General features: G+C 33.2%; 1 protein-coding gene across 2 annotated transcripts in view; it reads left to right on the forward strand.

The window, feature by feature from the left end:
• The window catches only part of TPR (translocated promoter region, nuclear basket protein), a 64,611-nt gene that overhangs the window by 2,107 nt on the left and 40,061 nt on the right, over positions 1 to 22,443 (forward strand). For both annotated transcript variants that reach the window (XM_058539854.1, XM_058539855.1), the window contains exons 3-23: positions 194 to 298; positions 3,352 to 3,425; positions 5,211 to 5,307; positions 6,443 to 6,546; positions 6,888 to 7,052; positions 7,508 to 7,600; positions 8,258 to 8,338; positions 8,418 to 8,505; positions 9,274 to 9,414; positions 10,248 to 10,339; positions 10,605 to 10,802; positions 12,951 to 13,058; positions 14,008 to 14,234; positions 14,905 to 15,068; positions 15,526 to 15,659; positions 15,746 to 15,894; positions 16,939 to 17,101; positions 18,019 to 18,153; positions 18,685 to 18,825; positions 19,797 to 19,962; positions 21,775 to 21,941. In XM_058539854.1, the coding sequence (XP_058395837.1) occupies positions 194 to 298; positions 3,352 to 3,425; positions 5,211 to 5,307; positions 6,443 to 6,546; positions 6,888 to 7,052; positions 7,508 to 7,600; positions 8,258 to 8,338; positions 8,418 to 8,505; positions 9,274 to 9,414; positions 10,248 to 10,339; positions 10,605 to 10,802; positions 12,951 to 13,058; positions 14,008 to 14,234; positions 14,905 to 15,068; positions 15,526 to 15,659; positions 15,746 to 15,894; positions 16,939 to 17,101; positions 18,019 to 18,153; positions 18,685 to 18,825; positions 19,797 to 19,962; positions 21,775 to 21,941 (2,792 nt within the window). The remainder of the gene's footprint in view (positions 1 to 193; positions 299 to 3,351; positions 3,426 to 5,210; positions 5,308 to 6,442; positions 6,547 to 6,887; positions 7,053 to 7,507; positions 7,601 to 8,257; positions 8,339 to 8,417; positions 8,506 to 9,273; positions 9,415 to 10,247; positions 10,340 to 10,604; positions 10,803 to 12,950; positions 13,059 to 14,007; positions 14,235 to 14,904; positions 15,069 to 15,525; positions 15,660 to 15,745; positions 15,895 to 16,938; positions 17,102 to 18,018; positions 18,154 to 18,684; positions 18,826 to 19,796; positions 19,963 to 21,774; positions 21,942 to 22,443) is intronic.

Below are 22,443 nucleotides of genomic sequence, written 5' to 3' on the forward strand. Positions count from 1 at the left end.
GTATGTATAAGTCAGTTGGAAATGTTCATTAAAGTCCTTTTCAGTGCTGGATTTATCTCTAATCAAATTCTTATTTGGAGTGCAATTCTAATACTGTCTTAAATTTTAAAATCAAGTTATTAAAAATACGTAGCAGTATTGACAATGTGTGTACATGTGTGTTTGATTTTATTTTTTATTTGCTTTTCTGTAGAACAACAGTACTTCGAGATAGAGAAGAGGCTGTCCCACAGTCAGGAGAGACTTGTGAATGAAACCCGAGAGTGCCAAAGCTTTCGGCTTGAGCTAGAGAAACTCAGTAAGTATTTAATTACATCTTTATAGTATTCTTGGAGTATTGAGATTTTCAGACGTTCCTTTGTATGCTTTGGAAACATTTACGTACTATATATGAAAATGTTGATTAAGTGACGTTGTGTTCATTTATGGTGATATTTTGATTTTTCACTCAATGATAAAAACTTTGTAAGAACATAGGGCTTAATGATCAGGAGGCCTGGGTTCTAATTCTAATTGCTATTAAAAGCTCTTTTGTCATATGTAAATCATAACGTTGTGTGATTGTTGTTTATAAAATGGCTAGAACCACATGTCCGTATACTTAACGCAGCTGAACAGATCAAATGAGATATGTTTGAATGCCTTTTGAAAAGGCTAAAGAATTATGCAACTGAAAAAGTAATTAAAGAGAGTGACTTATTTTATGTTGTTGAAAAATTACAGCCTATCAGTTCTGTTACTATATTTATGTTTTAATTCTCTTTGTTATAATTTTTATAAATATTTATGAATCTCAGGATATTTCCTTTCTAAGGCCTAGTTCTTATGAAAGATAAGTAGCTGATTTTCTTCTTAATTTGTTTTCTTACATCATGAAGTCCTAGAAGGTACGCAAGATCTTAGTTAAAGGTCCTGACATTTCCTGGGAAGATGATGTGTGTATTACGTGCAGTGTTTATAACAGAAGAAAGCAGGTTTCAGGAAAGATCTTTATAGAGTAGAGGCATAATATTTGTTATTAGATATAGCTGGATTTTAATTTGATGGGGAACACGGGAAACCATAATCAAGAGAATAGTTCAGACTTCAACCTTCTTTCTTAACTGATGTTTGCCCATCAGCTATTTGTTTGGGTTATAACTTTTTTCAGCTGATTTTGGCACATCTCATTTTTAAAACATATGACATATTTGTATGATAGTATGTATACAGGTGTAGTGACAGCATAAATACTTATTTTTTTAATTATTTTTTTGGGGTCATATTGGCTTACAGCACTGTATATATTTCAGGTGTACCTCACTACATTTCAATTTTTGTATAAACTGCGTTGTGTTTACTACCAACAGTCCAATTTTTACCTGTCACCATACATATGTGCCCCTTTACCCCTTTCGCCCTGCCCCCACCCCCTTCTCTCTGATAACCGCTAATCTGTTCTCTTTATCTATATGTTTATTTGTTTATCTTCCACATATGAGTGAAATCATACTGTATTTGTCTTTCTCTGTCTGACTTATTTCACTTAGCATAATACCCTCAAAGTCCACCAGTGTTGTTGCAAATGGCACGATTTTGTCTTTTTTATGGCTGAGTAGTAGTCCACTGTATATATTGCCACATCTTCTTTATCCATCCGTTGATGGGCACTTGGGTTGCTTCCACGGCTTGGCTATTGTAAATAATGCTGCGATGAATGTGGGGGTGCATATATCTTTTCAAATTATTGTATTTCATGTTCTTTGGATAAATACCCAGTAGTAGGATAGCTGGATCGTATGGTATTTCTATTTTTAATTGTTTGAGAAGTCTCCATACTATTTTCCATAGTGGCTGCACCAGTTTGCATTCCCATCAACAGTGTATGAGGATTCCCTTTTCTCCACATCCTCTCCAACATTTCTTATTTCTTGTCTTGTTAATTATAGCAGTTCTAACGGTTGTGAAGTGACGTGTCATTGTAGTTTTGGTTTGCATTTCCCTAATAAATAGTGACATTGAACATCTTTTCATTTGCCTGTTGGCCATCTGTATATCTTCTTTGGAAAAATATCTGTTCATATCCTCTGCCCATTTTTTGATAGGTGGTTCATTTTTTGTGTTATTGAGTTGTATGTGTTCTTTATATATTTTAGAAATTAACCTCTTGTCAGATATATGATTTACAAATATTTTCTCCCAGTTAGTGGGTTGTCTTTTTGTTTTGTTGATAGTTTCCTTTGCTATGCAGAAGATTTTTAGTCTGATGTAGTCCCGCTCGTTTATTTTTTCTTTTGTTTCCCTTGCCTGAGTAGACATGGTATTCGAAAAGATACTGCTAAGACCATAAGGGTCTTGATCGTTGTTGGTCTTGTTGAGTAGCTTGATCGAGTTCATTATCTATATGTAGTAGTTTTTTCTTGGCATAATAAAAAGGTCTGTAGAACGGTGGTGCCAAAGAATTTCAAGAAAATGACTGTGATTAGTTTCTTTTATGAGATTTGGAAAAGGGAGAGGGAGAGGAAGATGAGGATAAACCTACACAGACATCTAATATGCCTTCTTGGGGTATATAGTTATGTTTGTATTTTTTAGTTTATCATTCTGGATCTGTGTTTGGAAAGCACTAAATAACATTAAAGCAAAATAGAAAATTTAGACTAATTTAGCGGGTTTTTTCTTTTAATAAGGCAATTGTTTAAATAGAACTTAAGCTTGAAAGTAGTAATAATGTGTTTGTTCATTAAGTTGCTAGCACATAATATAGATATGAAGAAAGTTTCAAAAAGTATCCTCTTCCTAATTATCTGCATGTGTTTAGAAGAGAAACTGTATAAGGAGAGATAGCCCATTATGAGTGGAGATTATGGGATTGATAATTCAGTATCAAGCATAATTTTCTTTCCTCCATGTTAAAGGCTTTCTTTAGAGTGATAAACAAGGTGAATTACCCATTATTGTGGTTTACTCTGTATACATTTTATGTAATTTAAATGTTATTTACTCTCTTGATCTTGTCTTTTTTTACTCGATTTTCTTATTTGTAAGTATAATTCGCTGTTTTTTATGATTGGCTTAGAAGATGTCATTGAAAAATAAGGAAATTAATAGTTGTATATGCTTTTTCCTGTAAATGTTGGCTAGAATGATCACAAATATGATTTTGGAGACAGGATAGCATATTTAAAAGTTTGGTGTAGAAATACAGTAAATTTGGGATGTATTCCTGAATTTAGAATGTGATGTTATACATCTCAGCCTTTTTGAGACTCAGTTTCTTATTTAAAATGTGTATGGGTGGCAGTTGGATAAAAACTGGCATTGCAAGTTTTAAGCTTACATGTGTATGTTCATAAAATTCCTTTTATTCAGGCAATCAACTGAAGGCGCTAACTGAGAAAAACAAAGAACTTGAAGTTGCTCAGGATCGCAATATTGCCATTCAGGTAAAAGTTATTCCTATGAATAGAGCTAATTGTGACCATGTTACTTGAGGAAGTTTTCTATTCTGATTGTACTTATTAGTTATTTAATCAACAGGAAGATGAAACAGATGTTCTTTGAGAGAAGCTACTAACAAAAGCATGTATACATAAATTCCTTAATTGGGTCTTTATATGTTGTATTGATAGATTGGACATTCCTTTTACTCATTAGAACATATTGGTGCTTGATATAAAAAAACGCTTACTTTTAGCTCTGTAGCTCTTAAATTGTGATTTTCCAAAAAATTCGAATTGTAAGTAAAGGGCTGTAGAATTTTAAGTAGGATAGATATTCATAGATCCATCTATCCAACCACCCACTCACCCACTTACCTACTTACCTTCCTTCCTTTCTTTTAGAGATTATCTATTTAATGCTTGCTATTGCCCAGGCTTATTTTAAGTATTGTGATACAGTTGAGGATATGGGTGAATCCATATCCGAAATCATTTCCTTAGAGTAGTGATATAAGAATAACAAGATTGAATATGATCAGAAGGATTACTGACCAGTTTGTTTAATAAAGTGGTCGTACTCAGTGATCCTTTAACCAGATAGAACTTTAGGCTCTTGTCATCGCTTTTTTAAAATTTGCATTTGATTTGAGTTAAAAAATACTTGATGTATAAAAGATACTTATAATGGGAAAGAGTGATAGACTTGACCAATATAAATTTAAAATTCTCTACATAAAAAGAACTGAAATGCAAATAAACTACTAGAAATATTTTTTCAATAGAAATATGACTATTTATATCCTTAATACGTGACTACTTTCAAATTATAAGAAAAATCATTCAAGGGGGATATAGGCAAAGGAATTAAAAGAAAAGAGACAGGAAGCTGCACAAATGGCCGGTGGCAATATGAAATTTGCTCTGCTTCACTTGTAATCAGAAAAATGCAGATAAAATAATAACGTAATTGTTTTTCACCTCCTCATGTTAACATTGATTTCTTACTTTTTTGTTTTTAAGAATAATCTTCAGTTGTGGCATGGGTGGCTTAGATTGGCACTTATAACTCAAAGAAAAGTGTATAAATTGCCCTTGTCTTGCTGTAAAGCAATGTGACAAAATTTATAAGGGTCTTAAGTAATTCCATTTCTAGGAATCTTTCTTGAGAAATAATTTGAACCGAGGTATATATGCAGTGATGTTCATCAAAATTTTATTTTATAACAGCTTAAAATTAGAAGTAAGTTAAATGTCCTACAAAGGCATATGTAAGTAATTAGGACACTTCCAAGTCACAAAAAGTGACACGGGAAATTTTTTTCATGAGCCTAGGAAAAATAATTTTTAAAAATCCAAAATACAGGGCCAGCTCTGATGGTCTAGTGGTTAAGGTTTGGCGCTGTCACCACCTTGGTGGCCCGGGTTCGATTCCCAGTTGCAGAACACCACCACCCATCTGTCAGTTGCCATGCTGTGGCGGTGGCTCACATAGAAGGGCTTACAGCTAGGATATATAACCATGCACTGGGGCTTTGGGGAGAAGGAAAAAAAAAAGGAGGAAGATTGGCAACAGATGTTAGCTCAGGGGGAATCCTTCCCTGCCAAAAAAAAAATTCCAAAATATGAATGGAAGTGTTAAAATTATGGGTAATGTTTAAACTTTTTGATGTATAAGTTATAAGAAAAAGGAAACCATTTTTAAACCACACTTAATGTTAACTAAAGTGACAATTCATGTTCAAGTTCCTATATTGATTGATGAACTTGATTTTCTTATTTGTATGACAGAGCCAATTTACAAGGACAAAGGAAGAATTAGAAGCTGAGAAAAGAGACTTAATTAGAACCAATGAGAGACTATCTCAAGAACTTGAATATTTAACAGGTATGAAGAAGTGCTTTAGCCTCTAACTACACTCTTTCCTTTCTCTTCTAACAGTGCTAGGAGTTAATCCCCAGTCCATTTCTGTTGCTGTTTGTTCTGTTGGTGTTTCTTTGTCATAGCTCAGAATAGTGTTCAGAGTAATAGCGTATTGTTTCTCCCACTCCTTTATTTTTATATCATTAGCAGAGATTTAAAGAAGTGTCTAGACAAGTATACAAATGAAAACATCTCAAAGAAGTAGTAATTGGACCAAGGTTTACGTGCAAAGATACTTACTACAATGTTATTTATAGTATCAAGTTGAAAGCAGTTTAAATGTTCAGTTGTGGAAGCTGCACTCCTTCATTTTAAGCAGGTACTCCTGCTGGTATAAGCTGTCCATAAGCATTCACTATAAGAACCTAAAAGGAGAGCCCATCTTTAAAAACATAGGCTGAAGGAGTGAGGAGGCAGGAATGTAAGATATATAAACATTGAATATTGTATATAGTACAGTTGATGCGTTCAGGTGAACATGACTCTTAAGCAACTCCTTTGGTTCCTTTTTATAAGATTTTTGAAAATGTTTATTTCTATTAAAGGAAGAATTTTCAAAATATTTATGTTGCTATACAATAATATTCAATGAGGCAACTATACTTTTCCAGTCTCAGAAAAAAAGTTACTTGAGAGTATTTGTTGATGATGTTGATCAGGTAAAATTAAAAGAATTTTTTTCATAAAAACCTTGATGTAAGAAATATAAGAAAATTAAGCATGTATATTCTGGTTTTGAGTAGAGGTTTTTATATGTATCACTGCTTTTTAACTTATTTAAAAATGGCTATTTGTGAAACTTTAATAGATTGTTGGGTATATATCAGGAAAATTAATGGTAATTTTGTATATTTAGCTTAAGTTACTGCATTTAAAATAAAATAATCCATATAATTTACGTGTTTGGTTGGGTGCACGAATTGGGCTTCATCATCTTTTCGTTAGAATTAAATTTGTAATTAAGTACAGCAGAAACAAAATAGAGGAGTTAAGAACTACTTGCTTTGTATTAAATGTTTATTTTCCTATAGATATTTTCTGATGGTTCCTCTGAACATGAATTAGTCATTTTTTTCAAATTCTCTTCTGACCTTTTTAGAGGATGTTAAGCGTCTAAATGAAAAACTTAAAGAAAGTAATGCAACAAAGGGCGATCTTCAGTTAAAATTGGATGAACTTCAAGCTTCTGATGTTTCTGTTAAGGCAAGTAACAAATAATTCCTAATGCACAAAATGCAATTTTTGCTTCAACTCACCTAAATTAAAATTTAAATATAGGCAAGTTATCTATAAAGTAATTAATAGCTGTTTTGGGTTTTTTTTAATGTCAGGAAATTAAGCATTAAGACAATTTTAATTGAATTGTTTTGCTTATGTGATATTTGTTTCTTACAGTTCTTATCTGATGTTTTCTGTTAAGAATTTAAATATTTATTTCTGTTGTGAAATAAAATTCTACTTGTGTTCCTTAGCTACAAACAGACTCTTTTGAATGACCATATATTATCTTTAACTATAAATGCTTTTTTCTTGGATTTCTTTAGTATCGAGAAAAACGCTTGGAGCAAGAAAAGGAATTGTTACATAATCAGAATACATGGCTGAATACAGAGTTGAAAACCAAAACTGATGAACTTCTGGCTCTTGGCAGAGAAAAAGGAAATGAGATTCTAGAACTTAAATGTAATCTTGAAAACAAAAAAGAGGAGGTGAGTTAGTAAAATTGTAACTTCATGTTGGGTTACAACTTACATTTGTGTATCAGTTTATTAAAAATTTATTTATTGGTATACCAAATTAAAGGTAAGATTAGGGGTCAAATGTGGAGGACATAACTCATAAACATTTGGCCTAGGAAATTAACCATTTGCGTTTAAGTAAAGAATTTAAGATAGTCTTTGATGAATTTTAATACTACCTACTGTCTTATGATACATCTTTCCTAAGAAACATGTTTAAGAAGTGGTGGTAAGCTTTTGTGTGCTAAATCCAAACGTGTTCTGTGAGCTGTTATTTTCATGATTAAATATACATATTTTATGTAAAATACTTTTTTTGGGTGTGAGGGATTATTTTGCTTTTACTTGGCAGCTTAACTTCATATCAAATTAATTTCACTTAATACAACATCCTCCTCCCAACCAACTCCACTTTTTGTTTCTAGGTTTCTAGAATGGAAGAACAGATGAATGGCTTGAAAACGTCAAATGAGAATCTTCAAAAGCATGTAGAGGATCTGTTGACCAAACTGAAAGAGGTGTAGATGACTACTTAAAATGTCTCTTTTACAAAAATATTAAAGCACTTACGAAGCTGTTATTTTATAAAATGATTTCATGTTTTGAACTGTTCCTGGCATCGTAAAATGGCCAGGACACTTCCATATGATGTAGCTAGGCTGAAATAGCTAGAATCAGAAATGGCAATTATATGCTTTATCCAAAGTACTATCTAAAAATGAGTATGGTTAATTTTAATATCCCTTAAGTATTCCACTTTAGATAAAAATATCATTAATATTTTATCCTTAGGGCCGGCCCCGTGGCTTAACGGTTAAGTGCGTGCGCTCTGCTGCTAGCGGCCCGGGTTCGGATCCCAGGCGCGCACCGACGTACCACTTCTCCGGCCATGCTGAGGCCGCGTCCCGCATACAGCAACTAGAAGGATGTGCAGCTATGACATACAACTATCTACTGGGGCTTTAGGGGGAAAATAAATAAATAAAATCTTTAAAAAAAAAAAAAAATTTTATCCTTAAAGTATTTCATCTTTATTATTAAAACTGATTTTAATTTTAGTGTTTTAATCTTTATCTTGTCACTTTACAAACTCGATTTTTTTATCTTGGGATTTGGTAAACCAGCATTCTAAATTCAGTTCAAACGAGACTGCTATAATTGGGGTTTTTTTTCAGGCCAAGGAACAGCAGGCCAGTATGGAAGAGAAATTCCACAATGAATTAAATGCTCACATAAAACTCTCTAACCTATATAAGGTAAATACCCTAACACACATTTTCGTGTTCTAATGTTGTATTATTGGATATTGGGTAACTTTTTAAGATTAACTTTTAGAGTGCTGCTGATGACTCGGAGGCAAAGAGCAATGAGCTGACCAGAGCAGTGGATGAACTACACAAACTTTTGAAAGAAGCTGGAGAAGGTAAGAGTTTTCAGTGAGGGGAAGATTATTTTGTTTTTAGATAGAAAGTACTTTTTTCTTTACCTTTTGTGTAGATTGTTGGATTTATAAGTCAGATTAACTTTATTAGGGACAAAATTTGGTATAGAAGAGAGATCCTTGGATTAAGAAATTTAAAATATTTTCACAAATTTCAAATTATATGTATATAATTTAAAATTATTTGAAAATAAAGATAACTTGTTTTGCTCTTTCATCTAGTAACCTTATACATATTTTGATTTCTAATAGGAAATTTTTCTTCCATTTTTGAAACATTTGCTTTGATAAGTACATATGGGTTTACAGTTTGGGTAGTCTTTTAATCCATAAATAACCCTCACTTTTTAAGTTATAGTGTATTTTAAAGTTTTTTATTTTTTTATATTTTTGCTTTTTTTAAAATGTAAGTTTTTTATGTATGATCTTTTCCAGTCATTTCCTGTGTTCTAGACTAAAGATCAGATTAAAACCAAAGAGATACTTAGAGCCACTTTTTTGAAATTTGAGTTCCCTTATTTTCTCCATGGATAAGAGACATCAAAAAGAGAAATAGATTCACCAGGCCAAGACATTTCAGGAATTATAAGTAGAGCAGGAGCTTTTAGTAGGTAATAACTATCAACTGCAGCCTCTCTGGAATTTAATGTTATCTGCTGAAGGGAAAAAGAATGACTATTCTGTTAGGTTTTATAAACTCTCAGATTTTAATTATATATTTGGATATTCTGTCTTTAAAAATATTTTTAGCCAATAAAGCAATACAAGATCATCTTCTAGAGGTGGAGGAATCTAAAGATCAAATGGAAAAAGAAATGCTGGAGAAAATAGGGAAATTGGAGAAGGAATTAGAGAATGCAAATGACCTGCTTTCTGCCACAAAACGTAAAGGTATGGATTAATAGATGCTTATTGATGGCTTGAAATACTAGAACTTCCCTACACAGTTTACAGTTTCACTAATAGTATTTCTCTGTCACGTTGTGATATAGGAAACTCCATCAAGTTATAGCATTAGAGTTTATTTTTAGTTTAAAATTAATAATCTATCTGTATCTTTACTATATTGTCAGATATATGTACTTTGTGATCACACATAATTGTGTGTCAATTTCCAGAATAGCTTTAACTATAATTTTGTTAGTGCCGTTGAGTCAATTCTGTCTCCTAGTGACCCTGTGTACAGCAGAGTGGAACCTTGCCCAATCTTTTTGCACCATCCTCTCACCTTCTGGTGCTATATCAGACAATGCTCCACTGCTATTTATAGAGTTTTCATTGTGGGTGACCAAGTCCTTCTTCCTACTCTGTCTTAATCTGGAAGGTCCACTGAAACTTGTCCACCAGGGTTGTCCCTGCTGATATTTGAAATACTAGTGGCATAACTTTCAGCATCACAGCAACACATAGCTGCCACAGTATGACAACCAGCAGACAGGTGGTGTGATTTCCTGACCAGGAAACGAACCCAGGCCGCGGTGGTAAGAGCACCAAATCTTAACCATTAGACCACCAAGGCTGTCTTTTAACTATAATTACTGCATGATTTTTAGAATTGGCTTGTGTTACATGACTATTTGGTATTTTATTGTATTTTAAAATCTTGATATGAATTTATATGTAGTGTACAGTAGATATGACTTCTTACCTGTCTTGAAAAAAGTATTAGTGGTGTTAGTTTGAAATTTTACAAACATATACTAGATTTCTATATGTTGGCACAGGAGCCATATTATCTGAAGAAGAGCTTGCAGCCATGTCTCCTACTGCAGCAGCCGTAGCTAAGATAGTGAAACCTGGCATGAAATTAACTGAGGTAAGAATGGTATTAAATCTTGTTCTTTTCCTTCAGCAAAAGTGTTAAGGTCCCTCTGAAACTTAGTCCCCAGAAAAATTATTCTTAAAGTCATCTGATTAATGGATCATCCTAGGAAAGGCTTTCTTGGTTACTGGTTCTGTATTACATATAGTAAACATTTCCATCTTGTGTAAGTGCTAACAAATGTTTATTATGAAGCTAGATAGACTATGTACTTCTGTTGTTATGCTTAGATTTGAAATGACCTCTCTTCTGTTTTCAGCTGTATAATGCTTATGTGGAAACTCAGGATCAGTTGCTTTTGGAGAAACTGGAGAACAAAAGAATTAATAAGTATCTAGATGAAATAGTGAAAGAAGTTGAAGCCAAAGCACCGATTTTGAAACGCCAGCGCGAGGAATATGAACGTGCACAGAAAGCTGTGGCAAGTTTATCTGTTAAGCTTGAACAAGCTATGAAGGTTGGTTCCATTCCTAAATTTTAGCTGTGGGAAAAATACATATGAGAAGTGATTTATTAGGTAGTTCTTCCTTAGAATTAAAGTATTTGTGTCAGAAAAGGCTAAATCTGCTTTTTCAGTGATAGGGTAATTATATATTTTAAAGCTTGTCATTACATTATTAAACACCTATAATCGCAAAATATTCTACCTTTATTCAGCTAAATTGTGAGAGCCTTTTACATTTTTTAAGACATTTGGGAAGTGTTCTATAGGGTTCTCTAGTGGATGATAAATAGCCAAATCTTCTTGTACCACTATTCAAATTAAAACAACAATCTCTCTTTGTAATAGAACTCTCCTAAATTTAGCGTAGCCGTTTTTTGTCAGGCAGTTCTGATATTCTGTCTTTATACCATTTCACAATTTGACAAATCTTTATATACATTACTTTGTTACTTTTCCTTTACATATTAGAAGTACCAAGGAAATTCATATATATCCTTTACCTCTTAAGATTCTTTTTTAATAGATAATGATTAAAAAAGAGTATTTATACTCTGATAATTTTGCTTTTAGGGTACAATTATCACTATTACTGAGAAATCTTCAAGATTTATTGAACAAGTTGTATTGAGAAAATTCAGTTAAATCAGTTTGTCTGCTGTTCTAAACTGATAAATTTCTTTCTTTCCTTTTTTTGGAGAATGGTATAAATTGTAACGTTAATTCAAATTTAAACTTTTGTTGCTGTTACTGTTAGAATTTAGACAACAGTTTAAGTCAGATTATATTATATCAAATGATCTCTTTCTCCTGAATCAAATAACCTCTAACAGTTTCACCTAGACAGAATATTGGCTTTTTGACCCCCCTCGCCCCAACTGTGTGGTTCAAAAAGAGGTCCCTTGGGTCTAGTTAGATCTTCTTGAGTTTCTCGCTGTTGCGAGTGAGTGTTTTGCCTGGAGCTTATTGTCTGAAGGGGATAGTGAGGTAGAGGGTTTTAAGAATCAGATAATAGGAGCTGTTCATTGTGGGAAAAGCCTATTTGATCCTTCTTGAGTAATGTACAGGTACGATAATAAAAATCCCTTACATACTTTTTTCATAACTGCCAAAGAATTTAAAGATAATTTCTGTATCTTTTTCATAGCTGCATCTTCTGTCAGTAACATACATCATGTATCCTCCAGTCTAGATTCTGTGATGCTCATTTGTTCGATTCTTAGGGTTTTATAACCAAATTACTTCCTTCCTTGGCATCTTGATTAATCCCATTTTGAACTCAGTAGATGTATATCATTGCTGTTTTTCATAAGTATTTGCCTACTTCATTTTTTCAGAGTTGTTCCTACTGAAATTGACTTATGCATACCTTTAGGGCAGTGTGCTCACAGGTACTTGAAACACCAGCATAAATATGAGCCATCTTTCACTTGAATTCTATTTAAAACATTATTATGTAGAAACAACACAATAAGAAGCAAAATTTGTATGAATTTGAGATAAAGCATAAGATGTCAAAATTTTTTGTGCTTGTATCAGGCTCCTTAAAACTGTGCCCCTAATACCTAATGGTGTTGTGATGCAAAACTTTGCAAAAGCACTGCATATGCTATAATTTCTTTTTTTTTTTTTTAACAGCCTTGTGACATTGGCTGCTGCTTCTTTAGAATTAATTCCTGATGGTTTTTTTTTAATAAAATCAAGTCATTTATGCATCTTACCCACCATTTTTTACTTTTGACCTTTATTACCAGATAACCAGTATAATAGTGGTTATCACTGTAATGTATTCCTTTGTTTTTGTCTTAGTAACAAAGCTTTTGAGGGTATGTAGTTCTATCATTTAATGGTACACTATGAATTTGGTGTGGCTGTAAGATTAAAATTGATAGTTAATTTGGGGGGAAGTGGGAAATTCCTCATCGTTTTCACACAGTGATGAGCATTATATTGATGAGCAATATTTGAGATATTAAGAAATACGTGTGCTCATATTTATAATTTCTCATTAGAGGCTACTGTATTATACTAGAATGTTTTTAGTTTATAAGTTAACTGCTATGGTATTTGAGCACTGTATATTTGTGTTATTTGTATAGCTACTTCATGTGTTTGGATCTTAGAAGGAAGTGTAGAATTTTCACTTGAATTTACATTTTAAAGGAGATTCAGCGTTTGCAGGAGGACACTGATAAAGCCAACAAACATTCATCTGTGCTTGAAAGAGAGAATCAAAGAATGGAAATACAAATAAAAGATCTTTCACAACAGGTGAGAATTTTTTGTTTCTTTTCCTATTTCTTTCTAAACTGACTGCCCAGTAATGTTTGAATCTGTTTGCAGGTATCTAAGATAGAACTACCACATATGAAATTCTCATTCAGTTCAGAATACCACTCTTGCAGAATTTTACCCTAGTCATTGTTTTTTCATAGCCCCTCTCATTTTTTCTTTTTTCTTTAAGTGTTTGATAAATTTTCAGATTGTAGGTGTTGGTTGTAATAAATGAAATAATTCGAAGATAAATGGGTTTTCTGCCCCCTGCCCAAGTCCCACAGTGTAACCAGTGTTGACAGACTGGAGTATGTTCTTTCACATCTCTCTTCTATGTGCAAACACACCTGAGTGTGTATCAACATACGTAAGCATTCTTTGTTTTTACTGAAATAAAATCATGCTTATGCATTACTCTACCACTTTTTTTTTAACTGAATGAGTCAGGAAATGTAGTTCTATTTTGTTCATATATTTTTCTGTAATTTTGTGTGTGGGTATATACATGCATACAACACACACACAAAAATTTCACATTAATGGAATTAAAATCCATTTCCCATGCTCTCCACCACATAATGCATACATTGGCTTGCAAGTGCAAGCATACACACGCACACACATTAGCTGTGTATTTCTGGGTGTGTTCTTTGGTCATTGTTTTACAAAAATGGAGCCATGTTTCTGAAATATAATTTCACTGCTTTTAAAAAAATAACAGCTGTCATTACACACTTTTATAGAAATGAAAAGTAATTTTTTTCCATTAAAATTTCTGTTTACGTTTTAATATCTAAAATGATATGCTTGATTTTTTTAAGATAAGTTAATATAAGTTGATAGTGTTCATAAAGTAGTATTTTCATTTGAAAATTTTAATTTTCTTGTAGACATTTCCAGATTCAAAGCCAGTACTATTTTGATAACATTAAAACTTTGTTTTTAGATTAGGGTACTTTTGATGGAACTTGAAGAAGCAAGGGGTAACCATGTAATTCGTGACGAGGAAGTAAGCTCTGCTGACATAAGTAGTTCATCTGAAGTAATATCACAGCATCTAGTATCTTACAGAAATATTGAAGAGCTTCAACAACAAAATCAACGTCTCTTAGTGGCTCTTAGGGAGCTTGGGGAAACCAGAGAAAGAGAAGAACAAGAAACAACTTCATCTAAGTAAGCAATTGACTACCTCGGTTTATTCAGCAAACATTTATTGAAAACTTTTTCTGTGCCTCTAACAGTGCTGGATACTGGGAATGTAGTGATTTAGGAGAAAAAAATTGAGCAACACTACCCCCAAAAAAATTCTACTCTCAGAGTCCTCAGTTTGTGGATGAGAATGATAATAAGATAGATAATAAGATAAATCAATAAGTAGATAATTTTAGTTCAGTGTGATTAGTTCTATGATAGAGAAAAGCTTACTATCTGTCGGAGCATAGAGGTGGAGGACCTAGCCTAGATTTTAGGGAATAACCAGGCATCATGGAGAAGCTATGTAGGAATTACTCAAGCAGAGTAAAGAATTTTTTTTAAAAGTGTATTTGGTGCTAGAGGAGGAGGAATGGCTGTGAAAGCAGGAGGACTGGAGTTTGGACTAAGTGGAATTGGGTTAATTTTTGCAAACAGGTTTTCAGATGTCATTGGTGAGTACCTAAGTCCTGTATGGTGGGGGTTTTAGAAGTGATTCTTAAAATATCAGCAACAAAAGGAAGAAAGGACAAGAGAAATGAAAATATTATGCTTAATGATAGACAGTAAAATGCTTAGTCAATGTACAGTAGAAATTATAACTGCCTTTCATTCTCAGTCCTGTGAAATAGACTGATTTCTTTTCCTGCAGAATCACTGAGCTTCAGCTCAAACTTGAGAGCGCTCTCACTGAATTGGAACAACTCCGTGAGTCACGACAACATCAAATGCAGCTTGTTGATTCCATAGTTCGTCAGCGTGATATGTACCGTATTTTGTTGTCACAAACAACAGGAGTTTCCATTCCTTTACAAGGTAGGTTTTTATGTGTTATCTTAAAAGTTTTCAAGTATTTTTGAGAAATATTTCTGAAATGTATATTAGGGAATGGATTTTGCAACATAAGCAGTATCCACTCTAATGATGGTAACTTCAAATTTGACTACCATATATGATTGATCATAACATATTATCAGTTCTAAAACACCATTATTTTAGGTATTATTAAAAGGGAAGAAATGCTGACCGTTGTTGAAAAGTGTGCATCTTAGAATCAGTGAATTAACGATATTTATTTTGGTTATGTTCTAACATTTAATCTGCAGATATTTCTAATCAGCAGCCAAAAATAATCTTAGTAGGTTGTTTAGTAGATTAATTATTTCATAATTTCTACAATCTTATGATTTCATTTAAATAAGTCTAGCTTGTTGGTTTTGGTAATGATGTATTTGCAAACAAATGTGGTATCATTCTTTTTATGTTTCTGAAGCTTCAAGCTTAGATGATATTTCTCTTGTGTCAACTCCAAAACGTTCAAGTACATCACAGACTGTTTCCACTCCTGCTCCAGTACCTGTAGTTGAGTCAGCAGAGGCTATAGAAGCCAAAGCTGCCCTTAAACAGGTAAAGATCACACCTTGACACCTTTATCTTGGGTTAAGTTTGTCCAGAACACAAGAGTGTCGTCTAATAATTTCTCCAATATTTAGTTGCAGGAAATTTTTGAGAACTACAAAAAAGAAAAGGCTGATAATGAAAAAATACAAAATGAGCAACTTGAAAAACTTCAGGAGCAAGTTACAGATTTGCGATCACAAAACACTAAAATTTCTACCCAGCTAGATTTTGCTTCTAAACGGTAAATTTTCTTTTGTTCAAAAATTAATAAATTCTAAATGTTATACTTCAGTATTCAAATGAATGAAATTCAAAGGTTAATTTGCTGTAGTGTTACTTTTTTGTGGACCGTAATCCCGGATGAGAAGCTATAGGGATTTGTTTTTCAATATTGGTTAATGATTCTCCTGGGCATTGCTAAAGAAAGGGTCCAGGTAGTTATTTAATAAGTTGAAGTTCACGTGAGGAATGTTGTTTTCTTTCCTGAGGTTGCAGGACCTACTGTGTCTGTAGGACTTAATTATTTTATAAATGCACCAGAGGATGAGAGGAATGTGAGCAAATTTCATTCAGCTTTTTCTATTCTAGGACAAAGAGAAGCAGGCACTAGATAGTTAATTTTGAGAAAATTCACTTCCTTGGTCACTTACAAAGGAATAATAGTTAATTTTATTCCATAGTTATTAAATCCATTGAATACTTGTTAGTTTATCAAGTTAGGACAAAATTTATTTCTACGTAGCCTACATGATAAAGCTATGTTTTTGTAAGAATATGGCAGCAGTTATTTCTATACATTACAACAGTTTGATACCCCAAATAAAAACACCTTTGTTTCCTATATTGATAACTCGGCTATAGCCAGCTATTTTCTAAGCTTTCAAGCACATAAGAAAATAAGATGAAGAATTATAGAGGAAAAAAGGATTGACAAAAATCCATCACTAACCATGCATAATTATCTTATCTTATATACTACATTGTGGTAGGGTGTCTGGTGTATCAACATTGGATTGGCATTATTTTGAATATGATTAAAATTCTTGTAATGAATAAGATGAAAAAGTTAATTCAGCATGAAATACTGAGCTTATTTAGAATTTGAATTTAACTGCTAAATTTGGAGTTTAGAGAAAAGAATGAAGGTTTTAAATTATCACATAAGCCACTTTTTTCATATTGTTCATCGTGTAATTAATAATTAAGCTGTTGTGAAATTCTTCAAGGAACTAGGGTAGGATATAGTATTTCGGTTGCTTATAGAATTATTTTTCTTTCATGTAAGTTATGAAATGCTACAAGATAATGTTGAAGGGTATCGTCGAGAAATAACATCCCTACATGAGAGAAATCAGAAACTCACTGCAACGACTCAAAAGCAGGAGCAGATCATCAATACGATGACACAAGATTTGAAAGGAGCAAATGAAAAGCTAGCTGTTGCAGAAGTGAGATCAATTTCCCTCATCTGACTTGCATTATAAATTGCATTTGACAGTTATTTTTGGTTATTACTTTGATTTTACTGATTGGTAGGACTTAGATATTTGAGTGGTTATAGTTGTACTTTTTTATTAAGTTTTATCTCACAACTTTTTGATCATTACTTGTGAGCTAGGTGTAGTTGTCCCCCATTTTACTTGTTGAGAAACAGACTCAGAAGCTAAGTAATTTGCTTAATTTGGGGCGGTCACGAGAGATGGGTTGGTTGGGACTTAAACCTAGGTTTTCTAATTCTGTTAGCTATATTTCATTCTCATCTTGCTCCCACTCCTTTGTGGGGAATGAACAGCAACCCTTTTTCAAATAGGTGGAATAAGTTTTATTAATTGATAGTTTACGACTCGTCATGTAAATATGAATACTTTGAGGATATTGATTTTCAAAACACCCTACCAGATCCCCTGAGACTTAGAGTGTACTCTTTAGGGGAAAAAAAAAGTTAAAATAGATCAGTCAGCACTCTCAAACAGATACTTAGAAACCATGCTTGGCTTTTAAAACTTACGTAATTTAATAGTATGCAGGTATGGCTAGCATAATTTTGCAGTTTTATTTCTTTTACTCTTTGACATTTTAGATTTTTTTGTTGCTTGATTTAAAGTCTAATTTGTTAGAGCAAAGAAATCATAAGTATTTGTGATAATTGCAAGGTTTTTTCCTTTGATCTATTGGGGTTCCCAGTAGTTTTTGCTTCATATTTCAACACATGAAACTAAGAGTTATATTTCTTTATATAATGAAGAGATATAGTGTCTAATTAGCATTAAGAAATATGTAGTAATCAAGGATCATTTTACTTTTATAATTGTATTATTACATTTGACTATTGTTTTCCAACACTTTTTCTTGTATTTGCCTCAAGGTAAGAGCAGAAAATTTGAAAAAAGAAAAGGAACTGCTTAAATTGTCAGAAGTCCGTCTTTCTCAGCAGAGAGAGTCTTTGTTAGCTGAACAAAGAGGGCAAAACTTGCTGCTAACTAATCTGCGGACGATTCAGGTACCAAATAAAAAAGCATGTGTAGAAAAAATTTTTTAAAGTTAAATTTAAATGGTTTTAACATCGTATCCTTTCAGTTTTCCTAATTAGAAAATTTATCTGTCACTTTTGTCACGCATTATGATGATCATTGAATTTTGAGGTTTATTAAGACATGTCAGTATTGTAAATAAAACATTGAAAGAGAACTGATTGAAACCATGCAATTGGCGGTTTTGATCCTCAGGTCCATATTTACAGAATCCTGTGCAGTTTAATTATTTACAAGATTAAATTTTGGTTTTTATTTTTTCTTTTAAAACTTCAGGAAATCTGAATGACTATTGTAATGTGGTTTTTTTTCCCCTCTATTAAATAGTTGTCTTAGTGTGAAAAATGTCAAAATGCTTTCTTGGTAAATGTTCTTGATCTTAACTTTTTCATGTAGAAATGACTTATAATCTTGAAATCCCCTGTAGCCTTTAATTTTCTTTGTGTTGCTTTTTTGACTTTTTTTCTTAAGCATAACCAAAAATCTTTTCTTTACCTTAGGGAATACTAGAGCGATCTGAAACAGAAACCAAACAAAGGCTTAGTAACCAGATAGAAAAACTGGAAAATGAGATATCTCATCTAAAGAAGAAGTTGGAAAATGAGGTGGAACAAAGGCATACGCTTACTAGAAATCTAGATGTGAGTTTATCAATGTTCTGAATTTCTGTACATTATTTATGTTCAACAGTTAGGCTGGCTTATGGACACAATGCTATCTCATGTTGAACCATGGTTTTGAAGAAACTTCTTACAAACTCAAGGTTTTCTTGCCTCTTTGTGTGCATAGTAATTTTTAGTTGGGTGCCATACACTGAGTTTTATCCTGTTGGGTACTGGATATTTTTGTATTCCTATAAATCTTGAGCTTCATTCTGGGATGCAGTAAATTTAATTGGAAATAGTTTGATTCTCTTGAGTGTTGCTTTTTATGATTTATTAGGCGGGCCCAAAGCAGTGCTCAGTCTAGAATTAATTATTTCCGACTGCTGAGGCAAGACCTTTCTTGAGTACTAGTCCCAGTGTCCAATGAATTATGAGTTTTTTCAGTCTGGCTGCTGAAACAGGCATTATTCCTGACTCTTGGTGAGCGCCAGACACTTTTCACTCCAGTCTCTTCAGATAATTCGTTACCCTTTCTGGAGTAATTTCACCTGCATGCACTGATGACTGTTTTGCTGAATTTTCAAGAGGGATCTTCTGCAAATCTCCAGGGTACTCTTATCTGTGCAGCTCTCTTCTCTGTGATAGTCTGCCTAATGAATTCAAGCTAATTTAGTCTTGCTGTACTCTCAGTTCTGTGTTTTCTCAATTCAGGGAGTCTGCTGGGCTCTGTCTCATTTCCCTTCCCCTGTATGTAGCCTGGACACTCGTAAGTCTATAAACTAGGGAAATGGTAGGGCTCGCCTCTTTGTTTCCTGTCTGAGGTATCACAGTTGTTTCATGTGTTTTGTCTGGGTTTTCTTCATTGTTTCAGATGGGAAGGTAAATCTGGTTTCTGTTCCTCTATCTTGGCCAGAATTTTAAAGTTCTGTAGAAAAATAACTTGGATCTCTAGCCACTTAAGAACCTGAAAGATAGTGTTTGTAGGGTTAATGTATTTTTTCTTATAGGTTCAACTTTTAGATACAAAGAGACAGCTGGACACTGAGACAAATCTTCACCTTAACACAAAAGAACTGTTAAAAAATGCTCAAAAGGAAATTGCTACTTTGAAACAGCACCTCAGTAACATGGAAGTACAGCTTGCTTCTCAGTCCTCACAGAGATCTGGTAAAGGTAAATAAATAAGTAGACTGATAATAAAGTACTTCTTTAGGTTTTTAACATCTCCTGTAAATAAATAACCTATTCTTTGTGGATACTAGCAAAAGAAAAAAAAAACACTTTTACTTTTCATATAGTAAAGCTCAGTTTTAGGCTTAAATTAATAAACTTGCATACTTGGAAGATTCAAAATAGTTCTGCATGGCACCTGAGCAAGGTATGCTGTTAGTTTTCTAATTGTTAAAACCATTTATTGATACTTTAAAAATGCTTCTTTTGAGGAGGGTTAATATTTGCATTTTTAACTCTCCTTTTAAGATGTGGTTACTTGTTAAATCTGTAATAATAAGGCTCACTTAGAGAAATAATTGATTTGTTCTCTTTTAGAGCAGTATTCCTAATTTTTGCTCAGTGATAGTGTCAACACAAAATAACCAATAACCATTCTATAGATGAGAGGTGAGTTTTACTTGAGCCAAGGTGAGGATTATAATCCTGAAAGGCCTTTTCCAAAAAGGAAGACAACATTCCAGAGAAGCATGGTTGTCAGAGCAGTGTTATACCTTTTTAGAACAAAGAACATACAGTAAACATGCCCAGGATATATATTCACCAAAGTTTCAAAGAGGTATTCAGTTGCAAGTTAGCAGGTCCACAGGACCCTGATGTCAGAGAGGGATTAATATGGGCATTACCAGTACCACCAATAGAGTGTAGGAGGAGAAGTATGAATTCTTATCTTAAGAGAGTGCGCTCTTTAATGATTAAAGGAGATGTACAATGTATGTTTGATAGGCCGTGATTCAGGCTTCTTTAGTTCAAGCTGAATCAGTTTTGAACCCGAATAGTTACCCCATATACCTCAGTTTGTGAAAATCTCTTGTTAATAGTCTCAGGTAAAAGATTTTTTTAATTAGATTTTGCTTCTCTTTGTGAGTACACCATTTCAAATGCAAAGCCTTGTGTCCAGATAATCTTTCTGCTTGGTTTTATTTCTTCTTTTTTTTCTGTGTGTGAGGAAGATTAGCCCTGAGCTAACATCTGTTGCCAATCTCCCTCTTTTTGCTGAGGAAGATTGGCCCTGAGCTAACATCTGTGCCCATCTTCCTCTATTTTATATACATGGGACACCTACCACAGCATGCCTTGATGAGCGGTGCGTAGGTCCACGCCTGGGATCTGACCTGTGAACCCCAGGCCACCAAAGTGGAGCACACGAACTTCACTACACCACTGGGCCAGCCCCGTTTTTATTTCTTAATAGAAGAGAAAAAAAAACATAATGTAACAAGTGTATATATGTATGTTTATATATGTGTGTGTATATATAGATATATATATCTGATATCTATATAGTAGATATGTAATTATCTCATAGTCGTTTCTTATTGATATACGATAAGAAAACATTCTTTTCAGTCTGCAGTTTCTTCCTTTTCTGTGGATTTTAGAGTGAAAATTGGGCTAAATGAGCTAAGATTTACTGTTTTAGAGTAAACAATGTTTAAATAATAAATAAAGAATCTGATAATTTCAAGGAGCTACCTCAGTTTCGTGGAACTATTTTATATTCTTTTCTTTTAAATATCCTTATTTTTGGTATTTGCAACAGTAGATTTCAAATATTTTAATTTTTTTTTTTAAGAAATAGCATACAAAATACCTGTCTTTATTTTGGCATTCAGCATGGGTTGAAATATAATTTCTAGGTAGTTAAGTACTTTTACATTTGAGCCTTAATACTAATTTCACAAACTCTATGATGATAATCATCTCTAATATCATTTCAAATGTTAATTTTAAGAAAGCTGTTAAATCTTTTAGGTCAGCCTAACAACAAAGACGATGTGGATGATCTTCTCAGTCAGCTAAGGCAGACAGAAGAGCAGGTGAATGATTTGAAGGAGAGACTCAAAACAAGTACCAGTAATGTGGAACAGTATCGAGCAATGGTTACTAGTTTAGAAGAATCCCTCAATAAGGAAAAACAGGTATATACAATTTTGAGTTCAATTTGAATGCATTTATTAACTTTTTTTTAATTAGCAGCCTGCTACATGTAAGGCACTGCTATGTGGTAAGTATGAGTTGGACTGACATGGTGCTTACCTCTAAAAAGTGCTTGAGTCTAAACCAGATTAAAAAAACCCACAAAATTTATAAAACAAGAGAGGGTGTAATTGCTATAGGAAAGGTGCAGACCAAATGTTGATATGAGTGGAAGGTAGGTGAGGTTGTCTCCTGAGTATGCATGACTTCACAAGAGATGGCATTTGTGCACAGTCTTGAAAGAAAGTATCATTTGGATAGTCAAAGATAGAAAGTTATTCCGTGTAGTGGGAGCCCTCAGTCAAGATACAAAGACTTCAGATGATAACACTTTGACTAGTGTCCTGAATTCGTGAAGTGAAATAGTGAGGAATATGATTATAAATGTAGTGGAGAACGAAATGTGAAAGGTTTTGAACGTCAAATTATATTCTGTAAGATTAT

The sequence above is a fragment of the Diceros bicornis genome, chromosome 4 (assembly GCF_020826845.1).
Source record: "Diceros bicornis minor isolate mBicDic1 chromosome 4, mDicBic1.mat.cur, whole genome shotgun sequence".
NCBI lineage: Eukaryota > Metazoa > Chordata > Mammalia > Perissodactyla > Rhinocerotidae > Diceros > Diceros bicornis.